The sequence below is a fragment of the Apteryx rowi genome, unplaced genomic scaffold (genome assembly GCF_003343035.1).
Source record: "Apteryx rowi isolate R43461 unplaced genomic scaffold, aptRow1 scaffold_157, whole genome shotgun sequence".
Classification (NCBI taxonomy): domain Eukaryota; kingdom Metazoa; phylum Chordata; class Aves; order Apterygiformes; family Apterygidae; genus Apteryx; species Apteryx rowi.
The window spans coordinates 1,063,766-1,080,894 of record NW_020447830.1 but is presented as its reverse complement, the minus strand read 5'-3'; the positions used below and the strand labels follow the sequence as shown (position 1 = coordinate 1,080,894).

Here is a 17,129-nt window from a genome sequence, read left to right as displayed (position 1 = left end):
AGAAGGGTGGACAGAAAGGGAAAAGGACACTCCGGGCCGCTTCTGTTAGAGCGGGAATACTCGGAGGCGCTGTAAGGACGCGGCTAGGGTGTGCTGGACCTGTAGGGCTCAACCCAGAACTTGTTTTCACCTCTCCTGCTCACGGTGGAGCGCTCCACGCTGGCAGTATGGGCAGGGGGCCGGGAAGGGGGGAAGCCGTCCGTGCTGGGCTTAGCCTCGATTGGCTAGAGCGGGCACCCGGGGGCGGGGCGTGCATGCTGGACTTGGCGGCTATTGGCTACTGTGGGGCACCGGTGTGAGGGCGGGGCGGGGCACGGCGTTGTTGCTGGGTGGCAGCGAGGGTGCAGCCTCTGAGGGGCTGGCGGTGGTGGGGGTGGGGTGCGAGGGTGGGTTGCCCACGCCCGGAGCCGGGGGCAGGCTCAGCCCTGTGGGGACGGTCCCCACCGCAGGCTCTGCAGAGGCTAAGCCGCAGTAGTGCCTCCTCAGGTGCACCCGAGCTGAGGTCTGGACATGCAGGGTCACCCCTCTGTGGCCAGCGGGACCCCGGTGCAAACCTACATCAAGCTTCGTCAGCACCTCCTGTGGAGGCTGCAGGCCACATTTCACCTTTTGGTCTACACCGTCTCCATTTGAGGCCTCCCCAAGTCATWGGACACCCATCTCCTCCTGATCCTGGCCTGGCTGGCCATCAACAGTGTGGGAAGGGTGATGCCTGCCCCGGGGATGCCAGTGCCTTGTACTCTCCCAAGTACGGACAGAGCAGCCCTGGGCAGCACCTTGACGGTCGTCATGAAGCAGTGCGCACGGGTGCTCTGCATGGTGTTAGAGAATATTGAACTGAAGCTGTCTAGAATTAATTGCTTAGCATAACTTGCTTAGCATTAGTAGCTAAATTTGCTGAAGCCTTAGGCCTCAGGCTGTGAACTTGCTGTGAACTTTTACTTAGATAAGTAAAAGGGGGCCCCAGAGCCCGTTCAAGCTGGAGAGATAAAGAAGCTACACTGACAGCAGGAGTAGCCAACCTTGAAGATAAGCAGCAGCCTGCCTAGAGACAATGGAGGGGCCCAGTGAAGAAGGGGAAGAACCCAGACCTAACTATTACTATTGGTCCAAACTATCGCTTAAGGGGTGGGGAATTTAGATTGTAAGGGTATAATTGCCCAGGGATTTCTTTGTTCAGGGTCCCTCTTTGGAGGCACCCAGCTCGAGCTGTAATTACCGCACGTGTATCATTAMATKTTATTTCTCTYCAATCTGACTTCGAACTTCTGCCTCAGCAGGAACCTAGGGTCGGACCCTGTTATGGAGGCCGGCGAGCCTGATTTTCCATAACAATGGTACCCCCTTCCAGTTCCCCTTGACTGTCACCCCTCTCCCATTCGTTCCCTCTGCTGTGCCCTGAAATCATCTGATTTCTCCCTGTTTTCGCCCCTTCTTCCCAGGCAGGCTTTTGAAGTTTTGACAGGGCTGCCGCCCAGCCGTTAGGGACAATGGTCATAAGTGCAAGCACGAGGAAGAGTCAGACCCAAGGACTTCAAGGAGCTGTTCTTAGTTCACCAGATAGTCTGGTCCAGGAATCTTAGGAGCCATCCTAGGGCAAATTCTTAGTTCCTGAAATTGAAGCTAGTTAGTCTAAATAAATATGACCCAAGTGCTTCATACATTAGACATTTCTGCTTGAAAAATTTGGAATTACAAAACACTATAAAGTAATGTAACAAGTGGCAACCTGCTATTCAAATTATTTATTTCTCRAATACAAAATACTAGGCATTGGCACTGTTATGAATCACTTTTCTTTAGTGTTTTATACTCAAAAAAGAGCTTAATTAGTGGTTAAAACAGCTTTTCACTAAAAGACTTTTAAAATTGCTTTTTTAGATCAGGCACTTCTACATATCCATCGTCAGGTCTATCTGAGTAACAGGATTGCAGGCAGGACCACTCAGGATGCAACTGAAGCAGCAGCTTTGCCTGCTGGTTTATAATTGCTGGTGATGATGTGCAAGAAGGAAAGAACTCAGATTAGTTTCTCAAGCTGACAATTAGAAAAATAAAAATGTTTCTGAACAAAAACATTTTGACCTCCTAGCAATGGGAGGATGAATTTTTACACAGCAGTTTTTCCAAACTAGAATCACACTCCACAATTCAACACAATACCCAAACACATACAGCCACAACAAATCTACAATATAATCAAAGAGCATCAGTGCAGTCAAGAAGAGACACCCAAACTGTATTTAATAATAAATTGGAACATTAAAGATTCTAGTTGCTAAGACTAATCTAGAAATAATCTCAAGTCTAGTCTTTACTCAGGCAGCTAAGCCTTGTACAGTCTTGTCATTACTAAATATTGCTAGATCAAAGCCAGCTTTGTTCTGTCAGCTAGCTACATTATGATTGCTATTACACTGCGTTCTTGCCTCCTGATTGCCAGAGACGAGCCTAACAACAAATAGCTGTGGTCCCCTTGCCTATGAAATCTGGAAAGCTTTAGGTTTAAAAAAAAATCACTTGTCTATTTAAACATTTTGTGTTTATGAGGAAAATATTATAACTCTGCTTCCACCTAGATTTAAATAGGCAGGCAGAGTGTTTATTTATGCACCACAGAAAAGTGGTGCATTGATTACCCAGTCTGCCAGGTCAGCACTGAGACTCTCAGAAGACAAGTAGTTCAGCTTTGTCCTGTGGACAGCATGTGTATTACCAGCTTCTCAAGTGGGACTTAAAGTGAACTAGGCTTTTAATTCCCGGGTAGAGGAATGAATTTCACTCATGAATATGCATAGAATAGTATTCAAATGCTTGAGTGAAGAGGTTAGACAGTCTCTGGGAATTCAGATGAACACAAGCCCTTCCACCTTTTGAGCAAAACATACTTGAAATCAGATCAACTGCTTTAATTATTTCAGTACTTAGCACTCCATGCTTGATTTGCTGAGGCATGAAACTCAAGAGAGGTAGTTCTTTTTCTAGACGTATACAAATGTAATAGTAACAAAAAATTCCCAATTAATTTTATAGACCGATGCCCACTGCTTAGCCACAGAAGATGTTCAGTGCTGCATTGTTCAACCTACACTTGTCACAGAATCACAGAATGGTTGAAGTTGGAAGGGACCTCTGGAGATCATCTAGTCCAACCCCCCTGCTCAAGCAGGGTCACCCAGAGCACGTTGCACAGGATCGCGTCCAGGCGGGTTTTGAATATCTCCAGAGAAGGAGACTCCACAACCTCTTAAGTTGTCCTTAACTATAGGAATCATCTCTATTATTAAAAGAAAAAACAGTATTATAATCTACTTGCTTGGTAGATTTTTTACCTCTGTTCATTATTCTAGAAAGCTGATGCTTGCTGTGGGTTGAAATGTTATTCTTTGTGACAATTTTATCCTGTGGATAACTTAAATTTCAGATAGCAGTCTCCCAAGCAAATAGTGCCATTAGATCAGGGCTAGTTCTAACCAGTAAGGACTGGATCTGGGGCATAAACCTATACATGTGATACTACTGCCAATCTCCTAAATGAGTTAGTTCTCTGTGGGGTGGGGGTGCTTTGTGGAATGAGAATTAAGCTTTCCGATTCTTCTTTGTTTTGTGCATATYGATGTGGTTTCAAGATTTTAGAAAGAACTAACTCCACAGATCCTTCTGATTTGTTCATATGTAAGCCAGAATACCAGTGACCAAGGAGCCTGTGAAAGCAATCACAGAAGTTAGAAGCTTAAAATAGAAGTGACCAAATACATAAATACATTATATTAAATTGGATTTATCTGTTCTTAAAAATCATATTCTTTAGCGTAATTGCATATTAGGTCTTTCATGCAGAAATTGTAGTGTTGCGTATGATTAGGGCYACCCAATCCTTCACAAGAGACCTAAAAATTTTTTTCAGTTTCCCCACCTGTAAATGTTTGACCTGAAACGTTTCATGCTTGCAGTCTACTTCAGGTTGAATGTTTTCTTAAGTTTCTTTAGAAAATGGTTTATTTGATCTAAAACTGGAATCAGAATATTATGTACTTCTTCCTGCATAAACTATATATCTTACATCCATATAGTTGAGAAGCTCTGCTGTGTTTTTGGAGCAATAGATTGGTATTTGGCAAAAGGCTGCTTCATGTCTAGGAAATACTTTTTCCTGCTCCTCTGAAACACTCGCTAAACATTATCCATGCTTCTAAGCCTTTGAGAAATCCAAGCTGGCATATGCCCTGTGAAAATTTTTAACTTAGTAGTAAACTCACAAAGACCCCAGCGGTACTGAATACGTCCTGGCACAGGGACACAGGGACTGAGCAGAACTTTCCTGTAACTGTTCTTACCAGATGCTGCAGGCCACTGTTGTGCTCAGTACATTAGAGAAAGGAGGCTATTTCTCTCTAATTATAGTGCTCAATCTGAAAAGCTGCATCTGCAGTGGTAATCTAAAGAGTACATAAACTTGTTCTGTAGCCTGGAAGCAAGCTGGCAGAGTCTAGACACATCCATACTGTTAAATTCCTATAGACAAAAAGGTAGCCACATCCAAATTTGCTATTGGGAATCATCCCTGACCCACGCTAACCCCGAAACTGTGCCCAGAAATTGATAAATTGCTCGTTGTTTTAGGCTGAACACAAACCATGATCTAACACAGTAAAGACAGTCAAGTTCCAGTTCCCAGGCCCCAAGGACTGTTTCATTCACTTGTATAGATGTCGCTTGTATAGATATACTTGTATAGATGTAGCTAATGGTCCAGCAGCATGCAGACTTAAGCTGTTGGCTTGAATACAAGAGGGGCAAAAGTGAGATGCAGGGGGAGTAATGAAGAAGTTCTTGGGGAGAAGGAGGAATGAAAATAAGAAGAATGCAAAGGGAGTTCAGGACTGGGAGCAAGAAGGAAACAAAAGAGAGATTGGGGAAGGAAGAAAGGAGGGAGCCTGAAATTGTATAAAAAGCAAAGAAAACGTCTAGCAATTTAACAGGACAGCATTTTCCAAACTAAAGGGGTGCAACAGGCAACATGGGGGAAGTGACACTGCAGGAGTTGTTTCATCCACTACATTCAAATATGCTAACTGCAATTAAATAGAATACCCTGAGAAAGACCCAAATAGTTTGGAAATGCCAACACAGAAGGAGCTCTTTACATTTTAATGTCATGTTGTTCAACTATCTAGTTGTAAACAGAGTCAAAAGGCATTTACCATTCGCATCCAGGTTGGTGTAAAGCCTTTGTATAGAGACATAAACCCTTCGCCCTGTACAGTTTGAATCAAGCAGTCCATGGAAGACTTATACAGCAGACCTCTAGCAACATGCAAGGAGAAAAAATATTGTTAGGATTACAAATACACACTTAAAAATCCCATCCCACATGAAAAATCATCTCTATCAGATAAATTCGTAGAAACAAGCTTCTGTAATCTCACTGAAGTCACTGCAGTTTAATCAGAACTGAATTCCACTTAAATAATTTACTAAGTTTAGGTGATCATTACAACAGAAATCTCCTGGATATGCAAAATTAAAACAGTAAAATGATCATCAAAAAGATGAAGAACAGATTAGAGATTTAGCACTTGGATCAACTTCCAGTGAAATCAATGAGGCTCAGGGTTTAAACTGTCTACTACAAAGTCAGTCTCTGAAATGTCCATACCTTCCCTGATTATCTCTTGGCTGGTTCATTATCCGGGTTTTGACTACATCAGCAGGAGTTCCCAGAACAGCAGCTACCAGGCCAGAACATGCACTATCAATAATAACAGATACTTAAAGAAAAAAAAAGCCCTAAGGTTTATCACTACAATTTAAGCATCATGATTCTAAGAATAAAGATATTTTAAAACAGTAATCATACAGTCATGAATAATACCTCATAACTTAATGCAAACTTGATTTAGGAGAACGCTAGTGTTCCCTGTGCTCTGTCTCAACTATGTTCTCAGAGCCAGCTGCCCTAGACTCTGTATGTAGTTCTGAGGCAGGTATACAAAATAGGCAATTTATGATATTGTTTATATATGGCAGATTTCATCATAATTTAAGAGAATAAAAGAGGTTGTTCTGCAGAGATTATATCCCTCACTCTTACTGTTTGCTACAATTAAAGCTAGATTACACAAAGTACTAGAAATCCTAGAAAAAGGAAAATTCCTGTAATCTCACAAATGAGAACCGAGATGTTTAAATGTATTTTTCACATTTTATATCCTCTGAGCAATATACTTTGTGGCATAACTTCAATGAAGTCAGTGGAACTAAGGCAGTTTATCTCAGCTGAAGATCCAGCTCTCCCCCCAAAAAGTAAAAAATTAGTCAATTTAAGGAGAGTTAAACCAAGAGAGTTAAACTGGTATTAATCCTCACCCAGGAGAGCTTCAAGATGTGTAAACATTAAGCATCAATATAATATCTTTGAGACAAGTATGGAAAGCCTTGAAAACAGATCTTTAAAATGGTCATATAGTACAAAGAAGTACAAGCAAGAGAAGAAAYGCAGTATGAAAAAAATAATTCAAGGTTTGTGCATAACTGATCACATACAGTACCCACTGAATACTCTATACAGTTCCAGGCAAACCATTCCCAGGAACAGGAGTGTATGTCTACTGCTAAGAAGAAATCCAGGGATCTATCTATAAGTGTGTCCAACATTAACACACTCTCATGAAGCAACATAGCTGTTATTTGTTCTGGCCCTAAAAAAGCCAAACATTTTGCTACTCCATACTTAGAGGCCATGGACATCTTGGTTAAAAGTTCTTCACTGTGGAAATAATTATGGAATTACAGGTCTTTCCTGTATTTTTTTTTCTAATGGCTCCCTTTCAGGCCTTACTTCATTGATAAAGCAGGGAAAAGAGTATCAGAACAAACTCTTCCTCAAACACAGGTATTTTTCTACTCTARTTTCATAATTATTTCATATATTAACATTCTTTTATTAGAATTGGCTTTGCTGTGTAATAACGTCACACTGAATTTACAAAATGGGAGTGCAAAGAACTGTGCAAAATTAGGCAGGGCATTATCCCCACTCACATAGCAGGCAACTGAAGCAGCTAACAGAGCTAGACACACATCCCAGCCAAAGACATTCCCCCCATTTCCTAGTTAGAAGAGAGGGAAGGAGAAAAGAGATTTCCCTGAAAATAATATTGCTTCATGGTTAGTCCATAGTCATTCCTATGACTGCACTAGATGCACTTCATTAGCATAGGAATACCATGTAATATATCACTTGTAGTGAGGACAGTTTTGTAGCTATAGTTGCATCCTTTGTGTCTTTTGTACAATGATGTCCTCTCAGACAAAAAAAAAAAAAGTCATTATAAAGGCGCATTTTGTCAGCAGTAGCCTGGCCAAGGAATAGGGGCTTCTGCTAGCACGGATAAGTCATTCAGATCTAGACAGTGAGGCTGGAAATACTCCATAGTAAAAAAGAGGTGATAAAGGAGTTAGGCACCTGGCAACACTGTGAGTCACACTGTTGTCCACAAGTGGGGTGTTCAGAAGTAAAAAGTGTTTCACTGAATCATAAGTGGTCAGATCTGTAAAGAAAATAATTAGAAAAAATATTGTTAGAAATAGATGGTGTTTGTGTTGTTTACTACTGATTTAAGATGGAGACTTGGCAAGACCTAAATTTCTGATGCAGCCATTGACACAGCTAACACTGCCCCCTTTCTGATGACAGTYGGCGAACCTACACATCGCTCCTCTTGCTCCTGTCATTAGATGCACGAGTATGTGTTTCACTTCCTTCTTCTCTGGGTTACCTTACAAATGATAAAATGGATCCCAAATGGAAAATTTTGCAAAATAACTCATTCACCAAAACCAGAAACACCACAATAATGATGGTTCTACCTCACCCACTTCTGTAACAGTTTGCAAAGGTTATCAAATATGTTGGAAACGTTAGACAATAATAGTGGGTGCACGTGCCATGGACATTATATCATGAGTGGCTGAAAGCAGACATGAGTTACTGTGTCTGGGAGCCTGAATGAAAGATGCTGATCTGAGAGTTAGTGGCAGATCTGGGATACATTTCCAATGCCCTGGCCTGAAAACTCAAAGCTCTGCCTACTAACCAGGATGGCCCCCCCAGCTCTGTCTAGTGCTTTACAGCCCAGTTGTACCCAGTGGTGAACATTTTCCAATTGTAAAAGAGTTCATGTTATAGACAAAACCTCAGAAAGGAGAGCAAAGACCAACATATCTGAGCAGTTTTGGGCAGACACAGGAAGGCTCTTGTCTGTGTATGGGAAAAGCGAGCATTTCTTGGATCAGTTGAGCACTCAGACAGCAATTTCACCCTATTTCAGGAGACTGCCAGGGCCCTGAGGGCACTAATGGGCCTTACTAGCCCTGATCAGCCTGACCTGGTCCTCCACCCACATCACTGTCCACAGGCCTCATTTCAGCTCAGCCCTGGGTCTTCAGTCCCCACTTGACCTATGCTGTAGGTGTGCCTTTCTGCAGCTTTGTCACAGCCATACCTGTGCCTGGCTACAGACCTGTTGATCCAGACACTGACCTGTGGACTGACCTCCTGATCTGACCTTGGACCTGCCAGTGATCACTGAGCTGTGTCTGACCCTGGTTACCCTCACCAGACCTGATCCTGACTCAGCTTCCAGACTTGACTTTAGGTTTGCTTCCTCACCTCAAACTTGCCTGAGGATCTGGACTCATGGCTGAAGCTGGCTGTCATCTCTGGGTCTGCCCTGCTTGCCTTGCTTGGGTACCRTGGGACGAGCCCTGGCCGGCAAGGCCCCTGCCCTGCCAGCCATAGGATCTGCCTTGGCTCCCAGCTCCTAGGGAACAGCCAGCCTACATTGGCAGTCTACTTGAGCCATCTCAAGCCCTGAACCGTGCACAATGGAGCTTCATCTGCACCTGTGTAGGGCTTTGCGCCTACATCTCCTCCTGAGGGACCAGCATGGCCCTGGGCCCTGATCTCCCCACAGCACCAACCCCCTGCCCAGCCCCAGGCTCCTGAGGGAACTGCCCTGCCCCTGAGGCTCCCCAAAGGAGGCTTGAACATCCTCCTCCTTCCCCAAGCCTGTTAGGCCTCCAGGGCCTCTCTTAGGCACCCTGAACCCCCTCACCCAGGCCCAAGTCTCTCAGGCCATATCACTTTCCCAGGTCCCTGCCCTGGCTCTTTGTCCCCTGAAATAGCCCACTGATAATCCATAGCAATTCAATCACTCCACAGCAAGTCCCTTCTGAGCCCACATCTCTGCAAGGTGTGAGGAGACACCTTGCTGGGAGGGGAGGCAGTTGTTAAGACCCTGAGTGCATTAATAGGCTYTAATGGCCCTGAACAGCCTCACCTGGGGTCACCCCCACACCCCTGCCCATGGGCCTAGGAGCCCTGTTTCAGCTCAACCCGAGGTCTTCAGTACCTGCCCAAACTTCACTGGAGGTGTGCCTGTCCACACCTCTGTCACAGCCATACCTGTTCCTGGCCATGGACCTTGCTGATCTGGACTCCGACCCGCAGGCAGACTTCCTGGCCTGACCTTGACCCACCTCATCACTGTGGACTTGCCCAGTGATCACTGGGCTGTGTCTGACCCTGGTTACTCCCACCAGACCTGATCCTTACTCAGCTTCCTGGCTTGACCTCAGAGCTGCCTCATCACCACAAACTTGCCTGATGATCTGGACTCTTGGTTGAACCTGRCTAGCATCTCCAGGCCTGCCCTGCTCRCCTCACTTGGGGCAGTGGGAGGGCTGGCGAGGCCCCTGCCCTGCTGCCTGTGTTATTGCAGTTAGCTCTTGGCTCCCCATCCCTTAGAGAGCAGCCAGCCCTCACTGCTCCCTGACAGTAACTCAGGCACGAACTGTGCTTTTTAGCAACTTGATTTCTCCAGGAAAGCAAGCCAGGTGCACAAGCCAGTTGTTAGCTGCAGTGYACTCTGAACAGGACCCCAACATAGAGAATCAAAAGACTGAGATTAGGTGAGCAGCTGAACTCTCCTTTCTTACAGTTTAGATGCAGCCTTAAGCACTGCAGAGTAAGTTATTAAATTTACCTCCCATGTTTACCAGAGCAGCTCTCTGAACGTTTGGCACCCATCCAGCCCAAAGCCCCCGTATTCCTCCTTCAGACAGGATCTTCATAAATGCATGGTGCACTCCTCGAAATCTGAAATCAATATTCAAGTAGTAAGCAGAGAATTCAGCCATAGAGAAATCTTTGCTCTACATATTCCAAGGCTTTGCTGAACCAGGGCCCCAGCTGATGCACACCAACATTGTCAGAAAAATGAAAATTTAAACCTGTGAGGATCTGGCCTTCCGGATGCATTTAATCTTTGACCTTCATACTGAGACAACTTTCCAAACACACCAGTTTCCCTGGTAAGCAGCAATCTGATCACTAATGATAGATGACCCTCTGACCCCATGGTAGCATTGCAATACTAAATACATGAGAAACCAAATGATGCCAGCAGTTTAGGGTGCAAACAGCACTGTGTTCTGGTATCTGCAAGAAGGGTCTCCAGCGCCAATGCTTGCAGGCGAGCATGGCCCCTCTCTGCGGCTGCGCTTCCTGCGCAGCAGTGTGAGAACAAGCCATTTGCCCCATCCCTTCTTTCAGTTTCCCTTCTTCAGAAACKGTCCTTCCCTTTCTCTAGAAAAGTCCTGGCATAGAACTGCTGTGTATGTAGGATCAGTGAGGGTTTGTGGTCTCTGGGACTGATACGTTAGAAGAAGAAAGGCAAGTACAAAGGGAATAAGGAGGAAGTCTCAAATCCCTCACCCTCTSCATTGCTCAGAGCCATCAGGTGGTACAACTCTTTCCTCAAAAGAGATCAAATCAGCCAGGGAAAGGGGGTGGTAGAAGACAGAAAGAGAAAACCTTACCCTTCCTCTCCTTCCMAGCCCTCAAGAAACATGAATGACTCCTGACTAAGTGGTTTAATAGTACTGTGATCCTTGGTGTTATTGTGATACTTTTTTTCAGATCAGTATAAAAGCCGAAAACAGCATTAGATGTCACAACAGTGAGCAAGGCAGAAGTACTGACCTCCTTTCACATACATCATGCAGTCTACCAAGTGGTATCAACCTCAGTCATGACCCATCTGTTCTAGATTTGAATATTTGATGTCCAGGTGGCTTTTTGTATACAACATTCAATCATTTTTGTTATCTGGGCCTCCCACAGCAACTGAACCAGATTAAACAGGGGCATGATTAACCAAGCTCACAGGACGTGCTGCAGAAACAAGCTGGACAAATTACATTCATATATTCAGGTTGCCCAGAGAGGTTGTGGAGTCTCCTTCTCTGGAGATACTCAAAACCCGCCTGGATGCAATCCTGGGCAACGTGCTCTAGGTGTCCCTGCTTGAGCAGGGGGGTTGGACTTAGACAATCTCCAAAGGTCCCTTCCAACCTCAACCATTCTGTGATTCTGTGATACATTTTGCATCTACAATGGTCTGAATGTACGTCCCACATACAAGGAGATTCGCAACAGCCAAAGAGTGATCATTAACAGAAAAATTGCCAACTTAGAGAGGAACCGACCGTAACGGTTTTCCTTCTAACTTCCTCTTTCCTTCCATCTGCATCTGTACCTTCACCAGATCAGTTGGGCTGGCAAAAAATTGACCGATGGCACCTGCAGACATGCCTCCAACTACAGCTTTCCTGTTGCAATGGGAGAGAAAACATGCCCCAAAACACACTGAAAATCTTAACAAATCGCAGTGCTTGATCTAAAGAGTTCAACAACATTGCCCAGCTGAAACAAATTTAAATGACTATTTTTTATACCAAGAACCAGAGTTAAGTTAAYAACTGTGGCAACTGTAGGTAGTTAATTATATGTTAACAAAATGCTCTYGTTCCTCTTCCGGTTACATTATGTTCCTCATTTAAGATTTAAAGGCAAGATGTCAAGATACACAAGTAAGAGATGTTGCTCCATGTATTATAATAACTGAAGGGTAATAYGAAACTCTAAACTACCTCCCAACATATAAAATTTTGTTTATCTCTCACATTGCTACCAGATCAGTCATGCTAATTTTATGGTTCTGCTTATTTCAGTATTATCCGTAGTTCCCCTTTCCCATGCATGAGAAGTATTTTATCTATATTAGATTTTATAAATCCCTTCTTAAAAACATTTACATTTTGCACCTAAGATTACTGAATACATTTTGGAGTAAAATACTTGATTGGATGCAATACTGTATATGATTATAAAAGTATATGACCAAAATTTTAGCAATAAAAAAAGAATCTTTAAAATTTACTGATTTTTGCTAATGAGTTTACAGAAAAATCTGCTTCATGCCCAGCAGGCAAAGGGCTACTTCTGTGGCTATCTGCCACTTGCACTTTCAAAAAAGGGACTGAATGAGATTTAAGTATTGCTGAATTAAATCTGCAGAGAAGACGACCTTTTTGCTTTGTATAGGATTACTTGTCTCCTCAGGAAAGATGCACGGATTTAATTTAGGCTGACATCTATCGTACACACACAAACAAAGTGGTGGCTTTTCCTTCACAATCTGTTTCTTTGGTAGCCAGGAAAGCTAGGAACTCAATATAACAGCAGAAACAGCAAGCTTTCCTATTCCCCTTACATTCCCCCCTCATAATCTAAAGCCATAATGACAAAATTTCTCACCCATGTTCCCTTTATCTAGGCAGCATGACAAGCAGCAAAACAGCAAAACTTTGCCATACTGCTGCTAAATAACCCCTGGTGGGACCTATCCGTCCAGCAGCTATAAGTCTGAGACGTGCAAGCCCTCACTTCTTTTACGCAAAGTATGTTGGCTAATTGGCCCCAGGSGATATCTGACACCTCTGCTAGCTGCATTCGGATTTTGGAAATGTGTCCTCACCCAGCCTGAGGGTAATCGAGCTCTCCGTACCCTCTGAGCTGCGCACTGCACATGTGGCTAGCTGCAAGTCCAGCTTGGCTCAGCCGCGCTACAGCCTCTGGTCTTCATTACCCAGTCAGCTACTGTTACTCATATTGGTACGGGGTTTGTGCAATAGCTCACAGCTTCTCTAACAGCCATCACACACAGCTGTATGACCAGCTCTGACTAACCTACACTTAAGAACTTCCCCTGCYCCAAGAGCAAAAAAAGAACTGCCACTATGAATCATGGTAAAGCTGCACTGCCTCAGCTCTGATCCAGGCTAATTCCTCCCAGAGACAAGCTGTGTCTTCCCAAGCAGCTATTCCTATGTGTGCACTTYATCATGTTTCTCTTTATTAGGGCACCTTTACCAGGGTAATCATGGTCTTGGTTAAGCCACTGAGAAACTTATTTCAATATTCCTTAATCCTGTTCCCAGCTGAATGAAAAGATACTGCTCTGACACCAAAATCAGAAAGTCCACATAAGTGTTTAAACTCCTATTTTATATTTAACTTCTTTAGGTAGGCAAGCCATTATGGAAAGATCCCTTTCTAGCCAGTTGTGCAGAACTGCCACRGTAAGGACAATCCCAAAACAGGCAACAGTATAAATGCAAAATTACCAGAAYGGAAAGCTTTCATCTTCAGTCCTGCCAAGCACAGAGTCACGAAGATGTTCATATGCAACCATCCGCACTCCAGAGTATACTATGGAAAACAAAAGAGTTGTGGGAGACAATTCTTAGGTCTGCCATTTCTGGACGTCGCACTATTATAGAAACATCAAGAGATTAGTTGTAAAACRTTACAGAGCTTGCCTGGGTCAGCTGGTCACTGACTTTCATATCCATGATCAAAATGGATATGAAAGTCCTGGATATCAGGGCAGGGGGTGCTGACTGGAATAAATGCCAGAACTTTTTAGTATCAGAGAATCTCTCTGGCTAAGCTATATGTCTTCCAAGAGGCAGCACAGGTTACGCCAGCACGCTCAGGAGACCCTACTGCATTGCTGACCCTACTTTCACTATGAGTGCTGCTTCATTCTCAGCTGGCTGCCCAGCAACAAAACCTCCTGCAAGTGCTTTTGAGGTTTGCTTCTGTCGTTGTATTTGCAAATAAAACACACAGAGCTGTTACCTCTGGCCAAACTGCTGATGCATTTCTTCATCCTACTGCTTGCAAACTTTTTTTTTTTCTCCAGCCTATCCCCACTTCCCTCAAATAAAAGATATTTATTGTTCTGAGGATGCCAAGTGCCTGTCTGCACTGAAGAACTTCTTGCAAAGATGACAGGAAAATTATATATTATTTTCCCAGAAGCCAGAATAARGCTGTGAAGGATTGGGCAAGAGAGGGAGGAGAGGGGATTGAGCCAGTTTTATATAATTCTGAGTGGGATTGCAGGGTAGACTGAAAAGGTCCTTGCAGATATATCTAAAGTACAACGAGATATGGCAGGATCAAGCCACAAGACTGTTGGCCACAGAAGGCAGCACTCTAACTTGTCCCATCATGAGCAGATAGTCACCTATATGCCTGTAGATAGCAGGTGTGGCTCCTTGCCAGAGCTTTAGCAAGCCTTCCTCTTGCACGATGCCAGCTGCGGTACGCAGCATACCACGATAAGGGACAGGCTGGCCAGTAACGGCTCCGCTGCGATGAACGGCAGCTTCACCTTGGACCTGCAGTCGAGTTTTCGTGAGATCCAGGGGAAACGTCACTGAAGAGAAACAGCATGGAACAAACATGAATATGGCTTCACCTGAAGAGACCTACTACCTGGTAACATCTGCACCAGAATATCCCCCCGCAAGGCGGTGAACTAGACTGTCTGAGCACAAGCAGGCAGCAGCAATCTCTTCCAACAGGGTATAAGTCATTAGTGGAGAACAAAAGGCAATTTATGTCCAACTTTGCTAAAAGTGGCTTTTAGCACTAAGTAACAAAAACACATTCCCTTCAAATGCCAGTTCTTTCTCCCTATTTCTTTCTGAAGAAATTAATTTGTTATGCAATACACATATTTTCCAAGAGACTCTGGATTAAAAAATCTGCTCTAGTTACTCCCCACAGTGGCAGGGGAATAAAGATCAGTCAAACCTCACATCAAGAATGTGGCCAATTCTGCCCAGCACTGTGGAAGCACACAGAACAGAGTCAGGACCAACCCCACGATGACCATCATGTCTTATGAACCATCCTAGAGCATGCCCGAGCTGTTTTGCTGATGCACAAAAAGCAAGTTTAACTTRTTTTTCTCACTGGAATAAGAGATGGCCAGGGAAGGTAGTATACCTCAATCTCTTCCCCGCGCTGCTCCTGAAAAAGTGTGGGTACATGGGGCTAATGTGGACTAATTTCAAAATCCTCAGCAACCACTATATGTGTACAGGCATACCTCGGAGATATGCGGGTTCGGTTCCAGACCACCGCAATAAAGCGAATATCACAATAAAACAAGTCATACGCATGTTTTGGTTTCCCAGTGCATATAAAAGTTATGTTTACACTATACTGTAGTCTATTAAGTGTTCAATAGCATTATGTCTAAAAAAACAATGTACAAAATGTGACACGGAGACACAAAGTGAGCACATGCTGTTGGAAAAATAGCACCGATAGACTTGCTCGATGCAGGGTTGCCGCAAACCTTCAATTTGTAAAAAAAGCAGTATCTGCGAAGCACAATAAAGCGAGGTATGCCTGTACAGACCAGTAGTGTCTCACTGGGTGATGGTACTGCCCAGGCTGTTGCATCCTGCCTTAGGCTGTGAGTTCCCAGGAGCAGCAGCTGTCTTTGGCTCAGTATTTGTGCAACGCTCCACACAATAAGGTTATTTCTACGAGCAGGACTCAGAGGTACTAGGGGAATGTAATTAATACTAACAGCATCAGCAAACTTACAGCCTAGTCAGGCATTATGACTAACAAAAACAGAAAAGTCACAAATCATTAGAACAATGCAACAGGTTTGCTTGTAGAAATTATACAGTGCAGGCTGAAAAATATTGCAAAGAAGCTACTGATCACAAAGCAGTACCATGCAGATGCCAGGGCTCTTCCTTCCTGCATTTCAGCAAGCAGTTTACTATACTCCATTTTTTACAGACATCTCTGCTGTAACCAGCAACACAAGATTCTGTTTTTCTTTCTTTGATTAACCATGGAAAGCAAATTCCTAAAGAAGTGAGCACTCTGCAACTAACTTAGGTAACAGATTGTCCTCTTTAATGTTCTTCCAGAAACAAAGCAAGCACAAAGCTTAAATTAGACACAGCTTGTTTAGGTTCATGACAGCAGCTCTTAAGTCTCAGAGGCAAAGATTTAGATCTAAAAATCCCATGCTGCGATAACAGATAAACTAGGTGGCATAAAATACTTGCAAGGCTTCAATTATTGAAAAGTACAGCAAACAGAATGGAATGAAGAGATTTTTCTGGAGCAGAAAAGCCAGAGCAAACATCAAGGATCAAGGAGGAACTGAAGTTCCCTCTTCCCCCATAAATAAATTTTGACCCCCTTCCCTCTAGCAAAATGACGGTGATTTGTACCTAGTTCTGCCACAGCCGCTGCACAGGCTGACAGAGCGAATTTGCTGGCTCGGGGCCATCTCTCTGGAAGAGGTAAGCTCTTCTCTTCTTCTGCAGGTAACATTTAGCATGTAACATAAAACAAGACTAACCAGCCACCCTGAAAGGATCTGAAAGAAACGAAGCCCTGGCCACGCTGACATCAATAACTCAACTAGGTTCTGGGTTGTTTAGGAGACAAATTTCTGAAGGTCATGTTTCTACAGCGCCAGCACTAGCAACTGCAGCAGTTCAAATGCCTCCTGAAGAGCTGCAGAGTCCTTGCTCAGTGACATAAGAGATTCCTGCACAACAGGCTCCTGGGAAATGTAGTCTGTCATCAACACCACTCTGCTAGGAAACCAGCCGCGAAGGTACAGTCTCACACACAGCATTTCCTGTTCTCTGCATTCAAAAAAAAAAACATTAGTGAGACTTCACGGTTATTAGAGCGCATGTGGAGTCTGTTTGCCTGATGGGGTGTTTTGAGTTGGATGGASTCATGTTCTCTGTCACTGACAACAGAGCCGTAGCTCTTAGGATCCCCAAACAGTATCTGACTGCTGCACAGGCACCATAGTCACCTTCTGTTCGACAGATTAATTAATCCAGACTGGGTTTAACTGGAGCTAAATGAGCAACAGCTA

General features: G+C 43.9%; 2 protein-coding genes across 2 annotated transcripts in view; both read right to left on the bottom strand.

Annotated features, from left to right (window-relative positions):
* The window catches only part of TDRD6 (tudor domain containing 6), a 13,973-nt gene extending 13,155 nt beyond the window's left edge, over positions 1-818 (bottom strand). Inside the window, exon 1 of the mRNA XM_026059386.1 lies at positions 741-818. Coding sequence (XP_025915171.1) covers positions 741-818 — 78 coding nt within the window. The remainder of the gene's footprint in view (positions 1-740) is intronic.
* A 2,607-nt stretch (positions 819-3,425) lies between these two features.
* Positions 3,426-16,567, bottom strand: SLC25A27 (solute carrier family 25 member 27). Its single transcript, XM_026059409.1, has 9 exons — positions 16,465-16,567; positions 14,442-14,633; positions 13,534-13,618; positions 11,554-11,676; positions 10,050-10,162; positions 7,469-7,553; positions 5,660-5,752; positions 5,205-5,307; positions 3,426-3,704 (listed from the first exon to the last, which is right to left on the bottom strand). The coding sequence occupies exons 1-9, from the start codon at positions 16,565-16,567 to the stop codon at positions 3,633-3,635; spliced, it is 969 nt and encodes a 322-aa protein (XP_025915194.1). The 3' UTR covers positions 3,426-3,632.
* Between the last annotated feature and the right edge of the window lie 562 nt (positions 16,568-17,129).